Below are 19,953 nucleotides of genomic sequence, written 5' to 3' on the forward strand. Positions count from 1 at the left end.
CTGTATAATGTCCCAGCAGTGTCACCTCTCCAGTCAGCAGCTCAATCATCTTGTAGGTGAGTTCTAGGATCTTCTGGTCATTGATGTCCTCATGTATCAGGGGGTGAGGTGGAGGTCCTGTGATTGGGCTCAGGGGTCTTTCCCATTGCTCAGACACAGGGTCCTGACGGCGCTCACTAGAGGTTTTCTTCACTACTGTGTAATCCTGATTATGGAGAGACACATTAATAAATCTCACTACAGACATTTCCAGAGTCCTCACCTCTCCAGTTCTGTCCATCTGTTATTCCCATAGATAAGAATGATGTAATGTGACATCATCAGAATCTCTCACCTCTCCAGTAAGCCGGAAGAGGATCTCTAGGGTGAGGTGTAATATTTTCTCTGCCATCTTGTCTCTGTCTTTGATGGGTAAATCAGGAAAATTCTCTTCTATAGAAGATCTTCACTAAGAGGATCCGATATTGTAGAGACCTGAGTGAGAAGAAGATAAGCCAATGAAACATCATAAAAGTGCAGTGTAATAATACAATTACTGGAGATAATAAGGGAAACATATGAGGAGATTTGTTATTTTACAGTATTTAGTTTTCTTCTTTACATCTACTAATAAAACCTATATATTTTAGGCCACAGACAACAAGCAGTTTCTTCCTCGGAGTCTGCAGCTGAATACGTTTCTCATAGACTCATCGTCCATGACGCTAATTCTCATTTTATTTACAGACACTGGAATCGGCATTAGCAATACTGCAGGAGATATTCATTACACGTGACATGAGAAATAACTACTTCATGATGAGGACGACATCTTCATCTTCTACTACGGCTCTAGAAACATATTTGGCCAGAGTCCATCACTGACTACATCACCACCGGCAGTCTATATGAATGTTTCCCGTCTTCCCCGGACTGTAATCTTCTATCACGTTAGATCTCATGTCTGATTCACACACAGAAGTTTGAGGCTTTTATAAAAGCTTTTTTCTTTCCACAAACACCTCGGACAGAAATTATTTGATACCAAAGTCTCCATGTACAGTGTTTTATGGAGTTTATTTCTGGCCTTAGGCTTTCGTATGTTACAAAAAATACACCAGAAAAAAGCAGATATTAAAATGCTTCAAAAGAAAATTGGCCCCAACAATTCTAGGAAAAAGAAAAAAAACATGCAAAAAGCATGAGACATATTTTCTTATTTTTTAATATGTTAAATATAAAAAAATTAACTTGTTTCAGCACCAGAACATAGATTTACACCGCAGGGATGGCACAGGTGCGGCTGCAACATAAACCCTGGCAGTTTAACCACTTGCTGATGTCAAAAGCAAACATGGCATCTAAGAAGGTTTGACAGAGTTATTCTAAATGCCCCTCCTCCTCCAAGGTCTTGATAATATGGGGCCGCCTAGTTACTACGATATATAAATGCCTAATAATGGTGCCTGGGCCTGTAATGTACTAAATTCTATTAGGCCGGGCCAGAGGCAGCGTCCAATAAGTTACCTTTTAATGCCCCCATACATATTAGACTAAAGGTGCATGAAAGCACTATTTTTTTTTTTGGGGGGGGGGGGGTGTTGGTAGACTATATAATGTATTTGGGGGCCTCCTGACAGATAATGTCAGGGCAGAGAAGGATCTGGCATCCTGAATTTCCTGAATTTCAGAGGTTAATCCGTTTCTTCTTCCTGTAGATAATCCTCCGCTAGAGGAGTCTGGAGGCGACTCTCATACAGATCACAGGAAAGCTGGAATATTTCTGTGTATGGAGGAGTCTGGAGAGATAACCGTCTGCCAAATGACCGTTCAGCCAACACTTATCTCATGTGTACGGGGCCGTTAGTATTACACTGACAGGCAGGGATAGTATACAGCACTACAGTAGTACAGTGCATCATCTGAGCAATCAGAGGCTTCTGTGTTGTATGATCGCACTAATGAGAGTTGTTTAAAAAAGGTTTAACGTAAAAAAAATATCACAGTTTTAGCAACAAGAAATATCCGTCACTATAGGGAAACCAGACACACTGCATAATGTTAGTTAAGTCACGTCCATAACAACTTTATTATACTCTATTATCCTATAGACATCCTATACACAGTGGAATAGATTGAAATCACAGATCCCAATATAAAACATAAATATAACTATATAATGCAGACCAGATGGTATGGAGATGAATGAGGGAAACCAAAGTCCGAAAATAAACTTTTCTTTACTTTACAAGAACTTGATATACATCAGGCACAACATTTCATGGATGGTTCTTTTGTATTATGCAGAGTCAAGTACTTTCCGGTTACATGTGGCACTACATAACTTTTGTTACAAGCTACAACAGTCCAGAAAATCATCATAGCTAGGTCCATCATCCCCTATGGGGGCCATATGGGTGCCCTCTGCTCCCAGTTGACTTGTAAGTACCTCACTGGCTGTGGTATATTGGTACGACTCCTCACTAGTACTCACAAATTACATTCAATGCCTCCTTGCTGTGGCTTTCAGTTCTTCGTGGGATAACTCATGTCCCAGTTTGGTGACACTGTAGCTTCCTCTCTAGTATAGACAATTGTTCGCTTAAATGTTAGTCTAAGATAAGGAATCCGTCCTTAACTTATTCCCCTTTAATTTAATTTCCATTCCGTTGACATCCCCATTATCATCATGGGTGACTTAAACATCCACATTGACACTTCCCTCTCAGCTGCCTCTAAGCTTCTATCTCTCACTTCCTCTTTCGGCCTTGTTGATTGGTACTCCGCAGCCACTCACAAAGATGGCCCCATCTGCCGCTCATCTTTTATCATTAACCTCCTCCTTCGGCCTTTCACAGCTTGCTAATTCTCCTACACATGAAGATGGGAACACATTGGACCTGATCTTCTCCCGGCTTTGCTCAGTACATGACTTTACTAACTCTCCCCTTCTACTCTCTGACCATAATCTTCTTTCATTCTCTGTCAAGAACTGTGACTCTATTCAAGACACCCCCACTCTCCACACTTATAGAAATATACGCGCCATTAACGCCCATAAATTTCTGAAAAAGTTGCAATCATCATTGGCCCCAATCTCCTTCCTCTCATGTCCCCACTCTGCATTGAAGCATTGTAACGAAATAATGCTATGCGCCCTGGATGAAGCCGCACCTCCTACACAAAGAACAATTCGGCATAGACGGCTACAACCCTGGCACACGCCTCAAACACGTCTTCTCCAGCGGTGCTCCAGGTGCGCTGAACGGCTGTGGAGAAAATCTAATCTGCCCGAAGATTTCCTCCATTATAAATTTATGCTGAAAACATATAACTCTGCCCTTCACCTCTCCAAACAAACCTACTTTAACAACCTCATCATCTCACTTTCCAATAATCCTAAACGACTCTTTGACACGTTTCATTCTCTCCTCAATTAAACAGCACAGGCCCCGACCACCGACCTCAGCGCTGACGATCTGGCCAATTATTTCAAAGAAAAAATTGACCATATCCGACAGGAAGTTTTCTCCCAAACATTATGCATGCTCTTCCCCGCCCCATTGCATCTGGCTCACTCTCTGTCTTCGAACCAGTCACAGAAGAAGTGACAAGGCTCCTTGCTTCCTCTCGGTCTACCACCTGCACCAGTGACGCTATTCTCTCATATCTCCTTCAGTCCCTTTCTCCAGCTGTCACCACTCACCTAACTAAAATTTTCAACCTCTCCCTCTCACCTGGTATCTTTCCCTCTTCTTTTAAACATGCCAGCCTACATCCATTACTTAAAAAATCATCCCTTGACCAGAACTGCACGGCCAACTACAGACCTGTTTCCAATCTTCCCTTTATCTCTAAACTCCTGGAACGCCTGGTCCATTCCCGTCTAATCTGCTATCTCTCCGACAACTCTCTTCTTGACCCTTTACAATCTGGTTTCCGCTCTTTACATTCTACTGAAACTGCCCTCACTAAAGTCTCTAATGATCTACTAACAGCTAAATCTAATGGTCACTACTCCATGCTGATTCTCCTGGATCTCTCTGCAGCATTCGACACTGTGGATCACCAGCTCCTCCTCACCATGCTCTGCACTATTGGCCTCAAGGACACTGTTCTCTCCTGGTTCTCCTCCTATCTCTCTGACCGCTCCTTCTCTGTGTCTTTTGCCGGCTCCTCCTCCTCTCTCCTTCCCCTTACTGTTGGTGTTCCTCAAGGATCAGTCCTAGGCCCCTTTCTTTTTTCCTTATACACCGCTCCTATTGGACAAACAATCAGCAGATTCAGTTTTCAGTACCATCTCTATGCTGATGACACCCAATTATACACCTCTGCTCCGGACATCACCCCTTCATTACTACAAAAGACCAGTGATTGTCTTTCTGCTGTGTCTAACATTATGTCCTCCCTCTGTCTAAAATTGAATCTGTCAAAAACTGAACTACTCACATTTCCTCCCTCCACTAACCCACCTGAGCCCGATATTGCCATTTCCGTTTGTGGCTCAACCATTACTCTCCAGCAACAAGACCCCTGTCTTGGGGTCATTTTTGATTCAGATCTTTCCTTCACTCCTCACATCAAATCACTCGCTCGTTCTTGTCATCTACACCTCAAAAACATCTCAAGAATCAGGACTTTTCTCACCTTTAACTCGGCAAAAACTCTTACTGTAGCTCTTATTCATTCTCGTCTCGACTATTGCAAGTCTCTACTAATCGGTCTCCCTCTTACTAAACTTTCCCTGTCCAATCCGTCCTTAATGCAGCAGCCAGGATCACCATGTGCCAGTCATTGCATTGGTTGCCCATCCAATATAGAGTTCAATTTAAACTTACGCTTACCCACAAAGGGCTCCATGCTTCAGTACCCCCCTACATCTCCTCCCTTGTCTCAGTTTACCACCCTACATGTGCCCTCCGTTCTGCCAAAGACTTAAAACTAAAATCCTCCATAATCCGAACTACCCACTCCCGTCTCCAAGATTTCTCGCGTACTGCGCCAATTCTATGGAAAGCACTACCCAGGACAGTTCGATTAATTCCCAATACCCACAGTTTCAAGCGGACCCTAAAAACCCATTTCTTTAGACTGGCATATCGCCTCCACACACTATCTGTCCGTCCCAGTTTTCCCCCATATTAAAATATTCTTCAATTTCAGATTCATACCAGCCATGCACTAAATAGCTTCGGTCAGGACTGCACACATACTGGCTGGCGACCAGTCCATGTATTATTTATCCTATATAGTATATCAAGGCTGTATTATACAATAGATGTACATTTTACCTTTTGTGTCTCCCCCATTTCCTCATAGACTGTAAGCTGGCGAGCAGGGCCCTCACTCCTTTCGACATGAGATATGCTTATTCTGTATTGTCTGTATAAGTTCCCCCTAAAATTGTAAAGTGCAGCTATATTGGCGCTATAAAAATAAAAAAATATTATTATAATTATTATTATGGCCACATTCTGGACCTCATCTTCTCCCTTCTCTGTTCCCTATCTAACATCTCTAACTCACCTCTCCCTCTTTCTGACCACAACCTACTTACATTATCTTCCCTCTCCTCTCTAAGTCCACAATCCCCACTCCACAAACCTGCACACCCTCGCAGAAATCTTAAACACCTTGATCTACATTCACTTTCTGAGTCCCTTCTCCCTCTTTCAAACATAAGTTTGAATCCTTACACAATGCAGATGCTGCTGCCGCTTTATATAACACTACAATATCTACAGCTCTCGAATCGGCTGCCCCTCTCACACATACCAAAGCTCGCAAAATTAACAGGCAACCCTTGCACACCAGAGAGACTAGACTAGAGAACTGAGGCGGGCTTCCAGAGTTGCTGATCGGAGATGAAAAAGATCCCACACCAAAGAGCACTTCATGGCATTCAAACAGTCCCTCACTACTTTCAAGTCCACACTCACTGCAGCAAAGCAAACATACTTCTCATCTCTTATCCTCCCTGTCTCACAACCCTAAACAATTATTCAACACTTTCAATTCTCTCCTCCGTCCCCAAGCACGTCCTCCCTCTCCACCCATCTTAGCTGAAGACTTTGCCTCATTCTTCACGCAGAAGATTGATAACTTCAGAGAAAGCTTTGGCCAACAACCCTCACAGCACCTCCTCATATCTACTCAGCCCTCCTCTTCCAAAACCAGCTTCTCTGCCATCATGAAAGATCAACTTTCCGCTTTACCCTCAAGATCACATCTCAACACCTGTGCACTCGACCAGTTCCCTTCCCACCTCATCCCAAATCTCACAACAGTATTTACTCCAACCCTAACCCATTTCTTCAACCTATCACTAACAACTGGTGTCTTCCCCTCCAACTTTAAACATGCCTCAATCACACCCCTCCCCAAAAAGCCCTCCCATGACCCATCCTCTCTGTCTAGCTATCGCCTCATATTACTTCTCCTCTATGCCTCAAAAAATGACTGGCCAAAAATTACTGTCCTTCCACCTCTCCTCCTGCTCCCTCTTTCAATCTGGCTTCCGACTGCAGTATTCCACTGAAACTGCCCTGACTAAAGTCACCAATGACCTACTAGCCACCAAATCCAAGCGACACTATTCTGTCCTCTGCTTTTGACATGGTGGACCATTCCCTATTACTACAGATTCTCTCATCACTTGGCCCTATCTTGGATTTCATTTTACCTAACTGAATGGACATTCTGAGTCTCACACACCACCTCCTCACCTCGCCCCCTATGTGTCGGTGTCCCGGAAGGTTCAGTCCTAAAGCCCCTGCTCTTCTCCATTTACACCTTTGGCCTGGGACAGCTCATAGAATCCCACAGCTTTCAGTATCACCTCTATGCTGATGACACACAGATCTACCTCTCTGGACCCGATATCATCTCCCTACTAACCAGAATCTCACAATGTCTGTCCGCTATTTCATACTTCTCTGCTAGATTTCTAAAACTTAACATGGACAAAACAGAATTGATCATCTTTCCCCCATCTCACTCAACCCTCTCAACAGACCTATCAATTAAAGTAAATGACTGCTCACTCTCCACACTCCCGCAGGCTCGCTGCCTCGGGGTAACCCTGTACTCTGTTCTCGCCTTCAAACCACATATCCAAGCCCTTTCCACTTCCTGCCGACTCCAACTCAAAAATATTTCCCGGATCCGTACTTTTTTATATAGAAATCAACAAAAAGCAAGGATCCAGCGACAAACATCAAAATAGGAATATGAATGTGTGTTAAAACTTCATGTTTATTAGAATTCCTTTAAAATCATGCTGTTAAAATTATAAATCCAGGGGATTACGCGTTTCGAACAAAAATGTTCTTAGTCATAACCATGTCTTGTGATCATTACAAAAGCAAAGTTAAATAAAAAAAAAGGGAGGAAAAGGAACAAGGTGAGCAATTAGTCATGTAAATGAAACAATTATGCTAATAAACCAAACAAATGTCATAGGTGTAAAAGCATTAATTCAATAATAATAATACGTGATATCCGTTCTCTTATTCAATCCGGAAGGAACTCTGCAATTAAACTTGAAAATATATTGTGCTTCTCTAAAATGCAATACTTTATCTCTATCACCACCTCGATCACTGGTGAGAACCTCCTCTAATGCATGAACATGAAAAAAGTCCAGACAACCTTTATGGACAGACAGAAAATGGTAAGAGGCTCCTGATAAAGCTCTTGTTGTGACATTTGCAGCATCATACATATGTTCGGAAATTCTGGTCCTGAGAGGTCGTGTAGTGCAACCAACATATTGCAGATTGCACTGTGTGCACGTAATGACATAAACCACATAGGTTGTACTGCAATTAATAACCGTGCGGTTCCTATGTGTGTATGGAGCAGCTGGGGCTTTAATTATCCATGTATGGACATAAGCCGCACTGTCGTCTGCCGCATTTGTATGAACCGGACTCAGATAACCAGTTGCGTTTTGCTTTAGTTTTTTGCCTTACTGTGTGATCAGAAGGTGATATGTTGCCAATAGTAACACCTCTCCTATCATTGGCAACATATCACCTTCTGATCACACAGTAAGGCAAAAAACGAAAGCTATCCCACTTGAATAGACTACTAGTGCTGTGTAGGTTTATGTCCCTAGGGTCCCATCCCGTTCTTTCTTGATTAGTACATCCAGGAACTGGTAATAATTAAACTCTGATATAAATCTCAGGCCCACTCTATTGATTTTGAGTTCCCAGACAAATCCAAGAAATTGTTCACTCGTCCTTGACTAGATGACAAAAATGTCATCAATATATCTATACCATACCCCAATATATGGATGTCACCACTTATTATTCTTAATGATATTGTGGTTTCCTTTCACCAGCTATGTGTGCCACGGCAAATTTTGGTCACGCCCCTGGCTACACCCCAATCCATGCCCATTTACCATTATCTCCCCCCCCCATAGGAAGAGTTGTCAGAGGGGCGTTGGTAGTGAGGAAAATTCAGCAGACGCCTGAGACTGCAGGGTGTAGACCCAAATCCAGGACTGTCCACTGTATCCGGGACAGAGATAAGCAGATGGATTCCTGGGTCTCTGATCCAGCGTCCAGGTCAGTGCCACCTGGTGGGTGGATGAGAGGCCTGGAGTCTTTTATCTTCCGGGGCAGCGCGACGTCATCTGTGTGTCTGCAGATGTCCGCACCAAACTACACAAGAACACTTTTCTTCCCCTTATTTGATGCGTTTTGGTGCAGATGTGAAGCCATGGTTTTAAGGTGCTTTCTATAGGACAGAAAAGCTTTGATTTTGAACTTAACGAAGTATCTGCATTTTTTAGGCTCCACATAGAAGCGTCTGAAGAGCGAGATGAGCGAGTGTGTATTGTTAACCCTTTCGGCAAGCACGCTCGGCATTAATCTTAGTGCCGCCACACACATGCAATGGCTTAAATGTAGATGCCAAACACGCTGAAAATACTCCGCAAGCACCCGAGCGTGCTTGCCGAAAGGGTTAACAATACACCCTCATCACTACTCTGCGGTTTTGGTGCATTTTCTCTATATACTTCTTCTGAAAAAAAAGAATGAAGAAAAAAAACTCAGCTGCATATTTAAGCGCAGAATCAAAGCTTTTCTGTACTATTAAAAAGCGTTGAAAACTCTACTTCATATCCGCCCCAAAATCACATCAAATAAGCAGGAAAACGCATAATAGAAACGCAGCAAACACCAATAATCAGAGAAGATTGTTATTGCGCCATTTATCGATCCCCATAAATAATCTGATCGCTGTGTAGCGCGGGTCATCACGATTACAGGGACACCAAATATGTCCATGTTATGTGCTGATTTGTGATGTTCATTATTTTTTACAAAACTCATTAAAAATGTAAATTTTTATTTAATTATCAAGTGTTTTTCTTTATTATTATCTCGGGCAGGTGCGGTCACAGGAGAATGAAGAGGCGTGTACAATGTGTGTATAGAAATCCATTCATTGTACACAGCAGAGTATTTCTATCCTGGGCAGATACTGCAGCACAGATTATTATTATTTATTATTATAGCGCCATTTATTCCATGGCGCTTTACATGTGAAAAAGGGGTATAATACAAGAACAATTACAATAATCTTGAACACAATGTGACAGCGACTGGTACAGGAGGAGCGAGGACCCTGCCTGCCCTGATCTCAATATAGCTGGTGGCTCAGCAGGATAAGGGTCTGCTGTGTCTGTAATGTTTTGAGGTTGAGGGTTCAACACCAGGGACTCACAGGAAAAAAATAATTTGTAATTGCTCATAAATTTACCACTTTTCATTTATAGGACCAAAATAATCATTTTCTTCTGCTCAGTATACAGGCACCATAAAAATACTGCTATACACAATGTATTTCTATGGGCTTATATGAGCTGCTTCTGGATGCATTGACTGCATTGTAAAGTCAAGTTAACTAAATCCTCCTATGTTCACCATTGGGGGCTGTAGCTCAATGGTTAGATCTTCAGCCTCTGGATACTGAGTTCCTGGTTGGAGTTGCGGGCAGGTGTGGTCACAGGAGAATGAAGAGGCGTGTACTGAGTAATATAATTTAACTTATTCACTGACACCCTCCCCCCATATCCCCACTGAGGAGGAGGAGGAGGAGCTACAGCCAAACATGGAGCGGTGAGTATAAGAAGAAGCCGGGAGAACAGCTGAGCCGTGACGGGACAGTCCCGCAGGAGAACAGCTGAGCCGTGACGGGACAGTCCCGCAGGAGAACAGCTGAGCCGTGACGGGACAGTCCCGCAGGAGAACAGCTGAGCCGTGACGGGACAGTCCCGCAGGAGAACAGCTGAGCCGTGACGGGACAGTCCCGCAGGAGAACAGCTGAGCCGTGACGGGACAGTCCCGCAGGAGAACAGCTGAGCCGTGACGGGACAGTCCCGCAGAAGACAGGACGGTTGGGAGCTGAGTAAGGCCTGCTCCCCTACATGCTCGAGGAATAAAAAAGAATATATCCAGCTCACTCATCACTGATGAAGTCCAACAGTAGTGCCCAGGCTGAAAGCTTGTCTCAGCCACAAGTTATTAGAGCAAAAAGAGGCAGGTGAATAATCCAGCACCAGTCACGTGGAAAAATCTGAAAAATAAATAAAAATGACCTTTATTCCAAATGGAATTGCAATTCTAGGAATAAGAACTTTATTGGTTCAAAACGAGTCAGTTGAATGCATCTGAATCAGCGCTTGTTTGTAGAACATGAATTTTTAATCCATTTGGAATAAAGGTTGTTTTTATATACATGCTCGAGGGTCTACATGTAGGGGAGCAGGCAAAGGGAAAACCATTTCCAGAGGGATTATTCCAACTGTAAAATCTCAGGTGGTACTGTGGGAGCATTATACTGTGTGGGGGGCATCATACATCCTGCATAATGGGCATAATGGGGGCATCATACATCCTGCATAAGGGGCATAATGGGGGCATTACACTGTGTGGGGGCATCATACATACTGCATAAGGGGCATAATGGGAGCATTATACTGTGTGGGGGGCATCATATATCCTGCATAATGGGGGCATTACACTGTGTGGGGGCATCATACATCCTGCATAAGGGGCATAATGGGGGCATTACACTGTGGGGGCATCATACATACTGCATAAGGTGCATAATGGGGGCATTACACTGTAGGGGCATCATACATACTGCATAACGGGCATAATGGGAGCATTATACTGTGTGGGGGGCATCATACATCCTGCATAAGGGGCATAATGGGGGCATTACCCTGTGTGGGGGCATCATACATACTGCATAAGGGGCATAATGGGGGCATTACACTGTGTGGGGGTATCATACATACTGCATAAGGGGCATAATGGGGGCATTACACTGTAGGGGCATCATACATACTGCATAATGGGGGCATTACACTGTGTGGGGGCATCATACATACTGCATAAGGGGCATAATGGGGGCATCATACATCCTACATAAGGGGCATAATGGGAGCATTATACTGTGTGGGGGGCATCATACATCCTGCATAATGGGGGCATTACACTGTAGGGGCATCATACATACTGCATAAGGGGCATAATGGGAGCATTATACTGTGTGGGGGGCATCATACATCCTGCATAATGGGCATAATGGGGGCATTACACTGTGTGGGGGCATCATGCATCCTGCATAATGGGGGCATTACACTGTGTGGGGGGCATCATACATCCTGCATAAGGGACATAATGGGGGCATTACACTGTGTGGGGGCATCATACATCCTGCATAAGGGGCATAATGGCGGCATCATACATCCTGCATAAGGGGCATAATGGGGGCATTACACTGTGTGGGGGCATCATACATCCTGCATAAGGGGCATAATGGGGGCATTACACTGTGTGGGGGCATCATACATCCTGCATAAGGGGTATAATGGGGGCATTACACTGTGTGGGGGCATCATACATCCTGCATAAGGGGCATAATGGGGGCATTACACTGTGTGGAGGCATCATACATACTGCATAAGGGGCATAATGGGGGCATTACACTGTGGGGCATCATACATACTGCATAAGGGGTATAATGGGGGCATTACACTGTGTGGGGGCATCATACATCCTGCATAAGGGGTATAATGGGGGCATTACACTGTGTGGGGGCATCATACATCCTGCATAAGGGGCATAATGGGGGCATTACACTGTGTGGAGGCATCATACATACTGCATAAGGGGCATAATGGGGGCATTACACTGTGGGGGGCATCATACATACTGCATAAGGGGTATAATGGGGGCATTACAGTGTGTGGGGGCATCATACATACTGCATAAGGGGCATAATGGGGGCATTACACTGTGTGGGGGCATCATACATCCTGCATAAGGGGCATAATGGGGGCATTACACTGTGGGAGCAGTAAAGGGGGTCCTGTACTATGAGAACAATACGTTTCCCCCCTTCCTGTCTCCATAGTTGGGTCGTATGTATCTATTACAGGAAACAGAACAAAAACCTTATGATTCTTATAAAGGGGCAACACAAGACCCCAAAAGAGTCCCCGTGCTGAAGGGGTTAATGCCCCCTGCGCCCAGTAATGGGGTCTCCACATACCTCCACCTGCAGAGCCGCCACCACATATATGGCTGCTCTGTGCGCACAGGAGCTGTGATGAGGTCACAGGAGGGGAGGAGTCAGGGGTCACATGATCAGGGGCCTCAGTGGATGCAGGACTCTGCTGTGCTGGTTGTCATGGTGCTGGATGAGCTGAAGTTTATGTGTGGGGTCAGGAGGGGTTTACAGTGTGGATGTAGCAGAGCCGCCTGTGTACGAGGTGTACGGAGCGGAGCCGTGTGTGTACGAGGCGTACGGAGCGGAGCCGCGTGTGTACGAGGCGTACGGAGCAGAGCTGTGTGTGTACGAGGTGTACGGAGCGGAGCCGTGTGTGTACGAGGTGTACGGAGCAGAGCCGCGTGTGTACGAGGTGTACGGAGCGGAGCCGCGTGTGTACGAGGTGTACGGAGCAGAGCCGCGTGTGTACGAGGTGTACGGAGCGGAGCCGCGTGTGTACGAGGTGTACGGAGCGGAGCCGCGTGTGTACGAGGTGTACGGAGCGGAGCCGTGTGTGTACGAGGTGTACGGAGCAGAGCCGCGCGTGTACGAGGTGTACGGAGCTGAGCCGCGCGTGTACGAGGTGTACGGAGCTGAGCCGCGCGTGTACGGAGCAGAGCCTTGTGTGTACGAGGTGTACGGAGCGGAGCCGCGTGTGTACGAGGGGTACGGAGCGGAGCCGCGTGTGTACGAGGTGTACGGAGCGGAGCCTTGTGTGTACGAGGTGTACGGAGCGGAGCCGCGTGTGTACGGAGCAGAGCCACGTGTGTACGAGGTGTATGGAGCGGAGCCGCGTGTGTACGAGGGGTACGGAGCAGAGCCGCGTGTGTACGAGGGGTACGGAGCAGAGCCGCGTGTGTACGAGGGGTACGGAGCAGAGCCGCGCGTGTACGAGGTGTACGGAGCAGAGCCGCGCGTGTACGAGGTGTACGGAGCGGAGCCGGGCGTGTACGAGGCGTACGGAGCGGAGCCGCGCGTGTACGAGGCGTACGGAGCGGAGCCGGGCGTGTACGAGGCGTACGGAGCGGAGCCGCGCGTGTACGAGGCGTACGGAGCGGAGCCGGGCGTGTACGAGGCCTGCGGAGCAGAGCCGGGTGTACGAGGCGTACGGAGCGGAGCCGGGCGTGTACGAGGTGTACGGAGCGGAGCCTTGTGTGTACGAGGTGTACGGAGCGGAGCCGCGTGTGTACGAGGGGTACGGAGCAGAGCCTTGTGTGTACGAGGTGTACGGAGCGGAGCCGCGCGTGTACGAGGCGTGCGGAGCGGAGCCGGGCGTGTACGAGGCGTGCGGAGCGGAGCCGGGCGTGTACGAGGCGTGCGGAGCGGAGCCGGGCGTGTACGAGGCGTGCGGAGCGGAGCCGGGCGTGTACGAGGCGTACGGAGCGGAGCCGGGCTTGTACGAGGCGTACAGAGCGGAGCCGGGCGTGTACGAGGCGTACGGAGCGGAGCCGGGCGTGTACGAGGCCTGCGGAGCAGAGCCGGGTGTACGAGGCGTACGGAGCGGAGCCGGGCGTGTACGAGGCCTGCGGAGCAGAGCCGGGTGTACGAGGCGTACGGAGCGGAGCCGGGCGTGTACGAGGCCTGCGGAGAAGAGCCGGGTGTACGAGGCATACGGAGCGGAGCCGGGCGTGTACGAGGCGTGCGGAGCGGATGTTTCCCCTCTCCAGGAGCGATCACAGCAGCACGGCATGAGACATTCTTGTACTACACAGACTGTCCTGACAGAACACAGCTCGTCAGGACATGGCCCCGACCTCCAGCGACAGCCGGACAGTCCCATTGGATCGGGGACGGTTGGGGGGTTTCTGTATATAAGTTGTGTGGGATAATTGTAGAATTATTAATGTCTTAGCATAAAAGGATGTACCTGGGTGTTTGTGCCGGGGTCCACATGCATGGAGGGGTTGAGGCGGTGCTGGCTGTATTATGCAGACGGCATCTGCCTGTAACAGTAGTAACCAGAAACTACTAGAAACTCTGCACCAAAATGAAGCAAATCCTTATTCTGGGAGCTTCGCCTTGTACGTAACACCCCCGGATCCGGTACAAGCCGGGCAGATGTTCTCATTCATGTCATTTTCTGCTTAAGGTTCTGCGGTTTTCTGGCCAGCTATAAAAAAGAAAAAGCGTAAAACAATATTTGTTACTGCTGCATTGACATAAGTACAATCTTTCATTATATATAAATCTATTACACGTCAGGTCAATGCTGTAAAGGACAGTAAAGTGCCATGGTTGTGGTTGTGGTTTTTGGGTCTCTCTACTTCCCTCCCAAAAATGCAATCAGAAACTTGTAACTACTGATCTCTCCACAAGAAAAAGCCGACAACTCCATCAATGGGATCATTTTATAAAATTAGGTCTTCGCAAGATGAAAATGGTCTCACAAACCACATTTTTTTTTAAATGTTCATAAAAAAACCCAAACAAACAAAAATAATAACCTTACTTTGATTTTTTCCCCATTTTTCAATACTTTATGTGCTAAATTGAATGTTGTCATTCCAAAGAACAACTAGTCCCACAAAACACAAGCCCTCCGTCTATGTTAATGAAAAAACAAAGTTATATTTTTTGGGAAAAAGGGGAGGAAAAAAAACAAAAAATTGGTCTTGTCAGAATAATGTAATTGCTATATATATATATATATTTTTTTAAAATTGAATAATTTTACCCAAAAATTGTGATCTGTTATAATATTATCATTCTTCATGCGAGATTAATCATTAGTCTGTAGATAAATCCAAACATCTGGAAGATGTAGAACAATATATCTGTGATTCTCTTCTGCCAGGATAAGCGCCTCCTTTCTGTCCTTTCTGTGATGGAGAAAACGCTTGAAAGATTCAGAAAGTCCGATGAGTTTTTGGAGCTTATTGTAAAGGGCCTTAATGACGACCTGGGAAAGAAACCACCAGAAACAAAGGATCCAACCAGGTAAGTTCTAATGATCCCATCTGATAAAATGATCAGCTTTATTTCCATGGGATTGTTATGTAGAAGAGATGGGACCTGCAGCATTTTGATCCTGAACTTCACTATGTATAGATGTAGCAAAGCTTAATGTGACAATTCACACAGCGCATTGATAAATTGTCTCAGAAGGTTAGCTCTCATAACAGAATTAACATCACTTATAGTGGAACTAAACTTACAATTTTTTTTCAGAATTGTGATAATTATGGCACTTTGCAAAGCACTTCATTAGTTTCTTTGGCGTCATATCCATAAAATGATCATATTAAAGTGGCCTCCAGACCCTGCTTTTCCCCAGTGCAGGAGCGTTGCTGGGGTCCTAAGAGGTCAGGTACCCCAGCCCCAAAGTACATGTTTCCCCATATAACCTCCCTGCCACTTAAAAGAGGATTTATACATATTTAATTACAGTACACCACTGTTGCTAATCTAAAATACACTATACAAAGACCAATATTCCCAAAATTACTACTATACAAGGCCAAAATGATCCTGCTACACAATGTCCTCTACCATCACCACCACACAGCGAGTCCATATATGAAAGAAAACCCCGCAGGGTAAAAGACCATCAAAGGAGTCCAGGGAGTATAAAATCTATCCTATTTATTCAGCAATAGAACAATAGGATGATGGGGGAAGGGACACAACACATATGTGATTGTTAGACATGTAAGCCAAAAAAAGCACGGCACGCAAGGAAGGGGCCATTCCAGGTATAATGGCTGTCTATAGTATCATCATGGGTGTACTAAAATATCCCAAAATAGACACCGCATATATTCCACTGGGGGCAACAGTCATCATATACAGGTGCATCTCACTAAATTACAATATCATCAAAAAGTTAAATTATTTGAGTTCTTCAATACAAAAAGTGAAACTGATATATTATATAGAGTCATTACAGACAGAGTGATCTATTTCAAGTGTTTATTTCTGTTAATGTTGATGATTATGGCTTACAGCCAATGAAAACACAAAAGTCATTATCTCAGTAAATTAGAATAATTAACAAAAAACACCTGCAACGGCTTCCTAAGTGTTTAAAAATGTCCCATAGTCTGTTTCAGTAGGCTCCACAATCATGGGGAAGACTGCTGACTTGACAAATGTCAAGAAGGCAGTCATTGACACCATCCACAAGGTCCCAGAGTTACAATTTTCCTTTGGAAATCAAGGTCCCAGAGTCTGGAGGAAGAGTGGAGAGGCCACAATCCAAGCTGCTTGAGGTCTAGTGTGAAGTCTCCACAATCAGTGATGGTTTGGGGAGCCATGTCATCTGCTGGTGTAGGTCCACTGTGTTTTATCAAGACCAAAGTCAGCGCAGCCGTCTACCAGGACATTTTACAGCACTTCATGCTTCCCTCTGCCGACAAGCTTTTTGGAGATGGAAATTTCATTCTCCAGCAGGACTTGGCACCTGTCCACACTGCCAGAAGTACCAATAACTGGTTTAAAAACAACAGTATCACTCTGCTTAATTGGTCAGCAAACTCACATGACCTTAACCCCATAGAGAATCTATTATAGAGAATCTATGGGGTATTGTCAAGACGAAGATAAGAGACACCAAACCCAACAAAGCAGACGAGCTGAAGGCTGCTATCAAAGCCACCTGGGCTTCCATAACCCCTCAGCAGTGCCACAGGCTGATAGCCTCCATGCCACACCGCATTGATGCTGTAATTGATGCAAAAGGAGCCCTGACCAAGTATTGAGGGCATTTACTGAACATACATGTCAGTAGGCCAACATTTTGGATTTTAAAAACATTTTTCAAGCTGATGTTATAAAGTATTTTAATTTACTGAGATAATGACTTTTGTGATTTCATTGACTATAAGCCATAATCAGTGGCGTACCACCAATGGTGGCAGGCCACACCACTGCTATGGGGCCCGTGAGCCACGGGGGAGCGAGGAGGATAGGTGAGTATTGGGGGGGTGGGAGGTTGCGGCGGCGGAGGAGCGGGCACACGCAGTAGCGGCTGCTGTAGCTACCACGTGTGCCCGCTGCTAAAGGGAAATGTTCTCTTTTCTCCACTTCCATGGGCGTGGAGAAGAGGGAATATTCATTCTCTTTAGTAGCGGGCACAGAGGAGCGCTGAGCCCGTGGCTCCTGCTTACAGTGCCCGCTACTAAAGAGAATGCATATTCACGCTTGTCAACGCCCATAGTCCCGGCATGGAGAGGAGTGAATATGCCGGCAGCAGCAGCAGCTCACCTCGACAACTGAGAGCTCACACTGCTCAGATGCCAACATGAGCTGCTGGCAGACAGAACACAGCAGCTCTGGAGCAGAGGTGAGGAAGGAAGGTGAGTATAAGTGTTTATTTTTTGTGTGTGCAGTGATGGGGCCACACATACCAGGATTGGGGGGTGAGGAGGCCATACATACCAGTATTGGGGGGTGAGGAGGCCACACATACGAGGATTGGGGGATGAGGAGGCCACACATACCAGGATTGGGGGATGAGGGGGCCATGCATACCAGGATTGGGGGTTGACAGGGCCACACATACCAGGATTGGGGAATTAGAAGGCCACACATACCAGGATTGGGGGATGAGGAGGCCACAGATACCAGGATTGGGGGATGAGGAGGCCACACATACCAGGATTGGGGGATGAGGGGTGCCATGCATACCAGGATTGGGGATAAGGGGGGCAATATATACCAGGAATGGGGGATGAAGAGGCCATGCATACCAGGATTGGGGGATGAAGAGGCCATACATACCAGGATTGCGGGATGAGGAGACCATTCATATTAGGATTGGGGGATGAGGAGACCATGCATACCAGGATTTGGGGATGAGGGAGGCCATGCATGTCAGGATTGGGGGATGAGGGGTGCTATGCATACCAGGATTGGTGGATGAGGGGTAGCCATGCATACCAGGATTGGGGGATGAGTGGGGGGCCATTCATACCAGGATTGGGGGATGAGGGGTGCCATATGTACCAGGATTGGGGGATGAGGGGTGCCATAGATACCAGGATTGGTGATAAGGGAGCCATACATACCAGGATGGTGAAATTTTCCAGTAGCTGCTGCATTTCCCACCCTAGGCTTATACTGAACTCAATACGTTTTCCCAGTTTTTTTGTAGTAAAATTAGGGGCCTCGGCTTATACTCGGGTCGTCTCATTTAAAACATACGTTATTTTAAAATCAGTGAGTACGTGGTGCCCATAATACTGCAGGACTGTGTGGTGCATTATACTATATGGGGGCTGCATTTTACCCTTTGGGGTGTGAAATATACTGTATGGAGGACTATGGGGAGTGCATTATATTCTATTGAGGACCATGGGAAGTTCATTATACTATATGGAGGATTATGGGGGGTTCATTATACTATATGGAGGATTATGGGGGGTGCATTATACTATATGGAGGATTTTGGAGGCTGCATTATACTATATGGAGGATTGTGGTTGGCATATTATACTATATGGAAGTCTATGTGGGGCCATTATGATATTTTGAGGGCTATGTGGGGGGCCGTTATACTGTATGAAAGCAATTATATGGTGTGAAGGTTTGTGTGGGGCCATTATACTGTTTGGAGGGCTAGTGTGGGCCATTATACTGTATGTAGGCCCATTATACTGTATGGGGGGCTGTGTGGGAGTCACAGTTGGGGGAATCATACTGTATTAGGGTCACCATACTTTGCCTTGGGAGTTGAAGTGGGGTACAATAAGGTCATTATACTGTTCATGTAGAGGCTAATGTGGAGGAATGCACCATGGGGTATCATACTGTGTTTGGGGGGCACTTTTATTGGCATCATACTTCATGGGGGCAATGAAAGAGGGATCTAGGACTTCAGTAGGAGGAACATTAGAAAAGCGAAGTAAAGGCTGGAAAGTTGTGAGATCGGCTCTTCTGTGACACAGACAAATATTTATTTATTTTTTTGGTGGGGGGGTCCAATTAGAGCTTCTGCTATGGGCTCTCATGATTTCTATGTGCGCCCCTGGCCATAATCATCAACATTAACAGAAATAAACACGTGAAATAGATCACTTTGATTGTAATGACTCTATATAATATATGAGTTTCATTTTCAGCATTGAAGAACTAAAATAAATAAACTTTTTGATGATATTCTAATTCAGTGAGATGCACCTGTATATATAAGGGGTGTGGGTGCCATCATACTATAAGGGGCTATGGGAGTCATCATGCTATATATAAGGGGCAGTGGGGCCATCATATTATATAAAATGGGGAGTGGGTGCCAGAATACAGTTTATAAGGGTCTGTGGGGCCATCATACAGTATAAAGGGAGCTGTAGGGGCCATAATATAGTGTGCAAGTGGGTGTGGGGGCCATCATACAGTATATATTGGGCTGCGGGGGCCATCATACAGTACTGTATATATGGGGCTGTGAGGGCTATTATA

General features: G+C 45.8%; 1 protein-coding gene across 3 annotated transcripts in view; it reads right to left on the reverse strand.

Annotated features, from left to right (window-relative positions):
* The window catches only part of LOC141207910 (uncharacterized), a 29,904-nt gene extending 17,284 nt beyond the window's left edge, over positions 1 to 12,620 (reverse strand). For 2 of the 3 annotated variants that reach the window (XR_012278207.1, XM_073664473.1), the window contains exons 1-3: positions 12,562 to 12,620; positions 335 to 474; positions 26 to 205 (exon numbers count right to left, since the gene is read on the reverse strand). Coding sequence is in view for 1 of the 3 variants with exons in the window: in XM_073664473.1 (XP_073520574.1) it covers positions 26 to 205; positions 335 to 391 (237 nt within the window). In the remaining 2 variants the exon portion in view is untranslated. Of the gene's footprint in view, positions 1 to 25; positions 206 to 334; positions 475 to 10,462; positions 10,578 to 12,561 lie in introns of those variants that run through there. The other variant, XR_012278208.1, reaches the window with a different exon arrangement.
* Between the last annotated feature and the right edge of the window lie 7,333 nt (positions 12,621 to 19,953).

Source organism: Phyllobates terribilis, unplaced genomic scaffold (assembly GCF_046119375.1).
Source record: "Phyllobates terribilis strain yellow unplaced genomic scaffold, ASM4611937v1 Scaffold_167__1_contigs__length_4167997, whole genome shotgun sequence".
NCBI classification, from domain to species: domain Eukaryota; kingdom Metazoa; phylum Chordata; class Amphibia; order Anura; family Dendrobatidae; genus Phyllobates; species Phyllobates terribilis.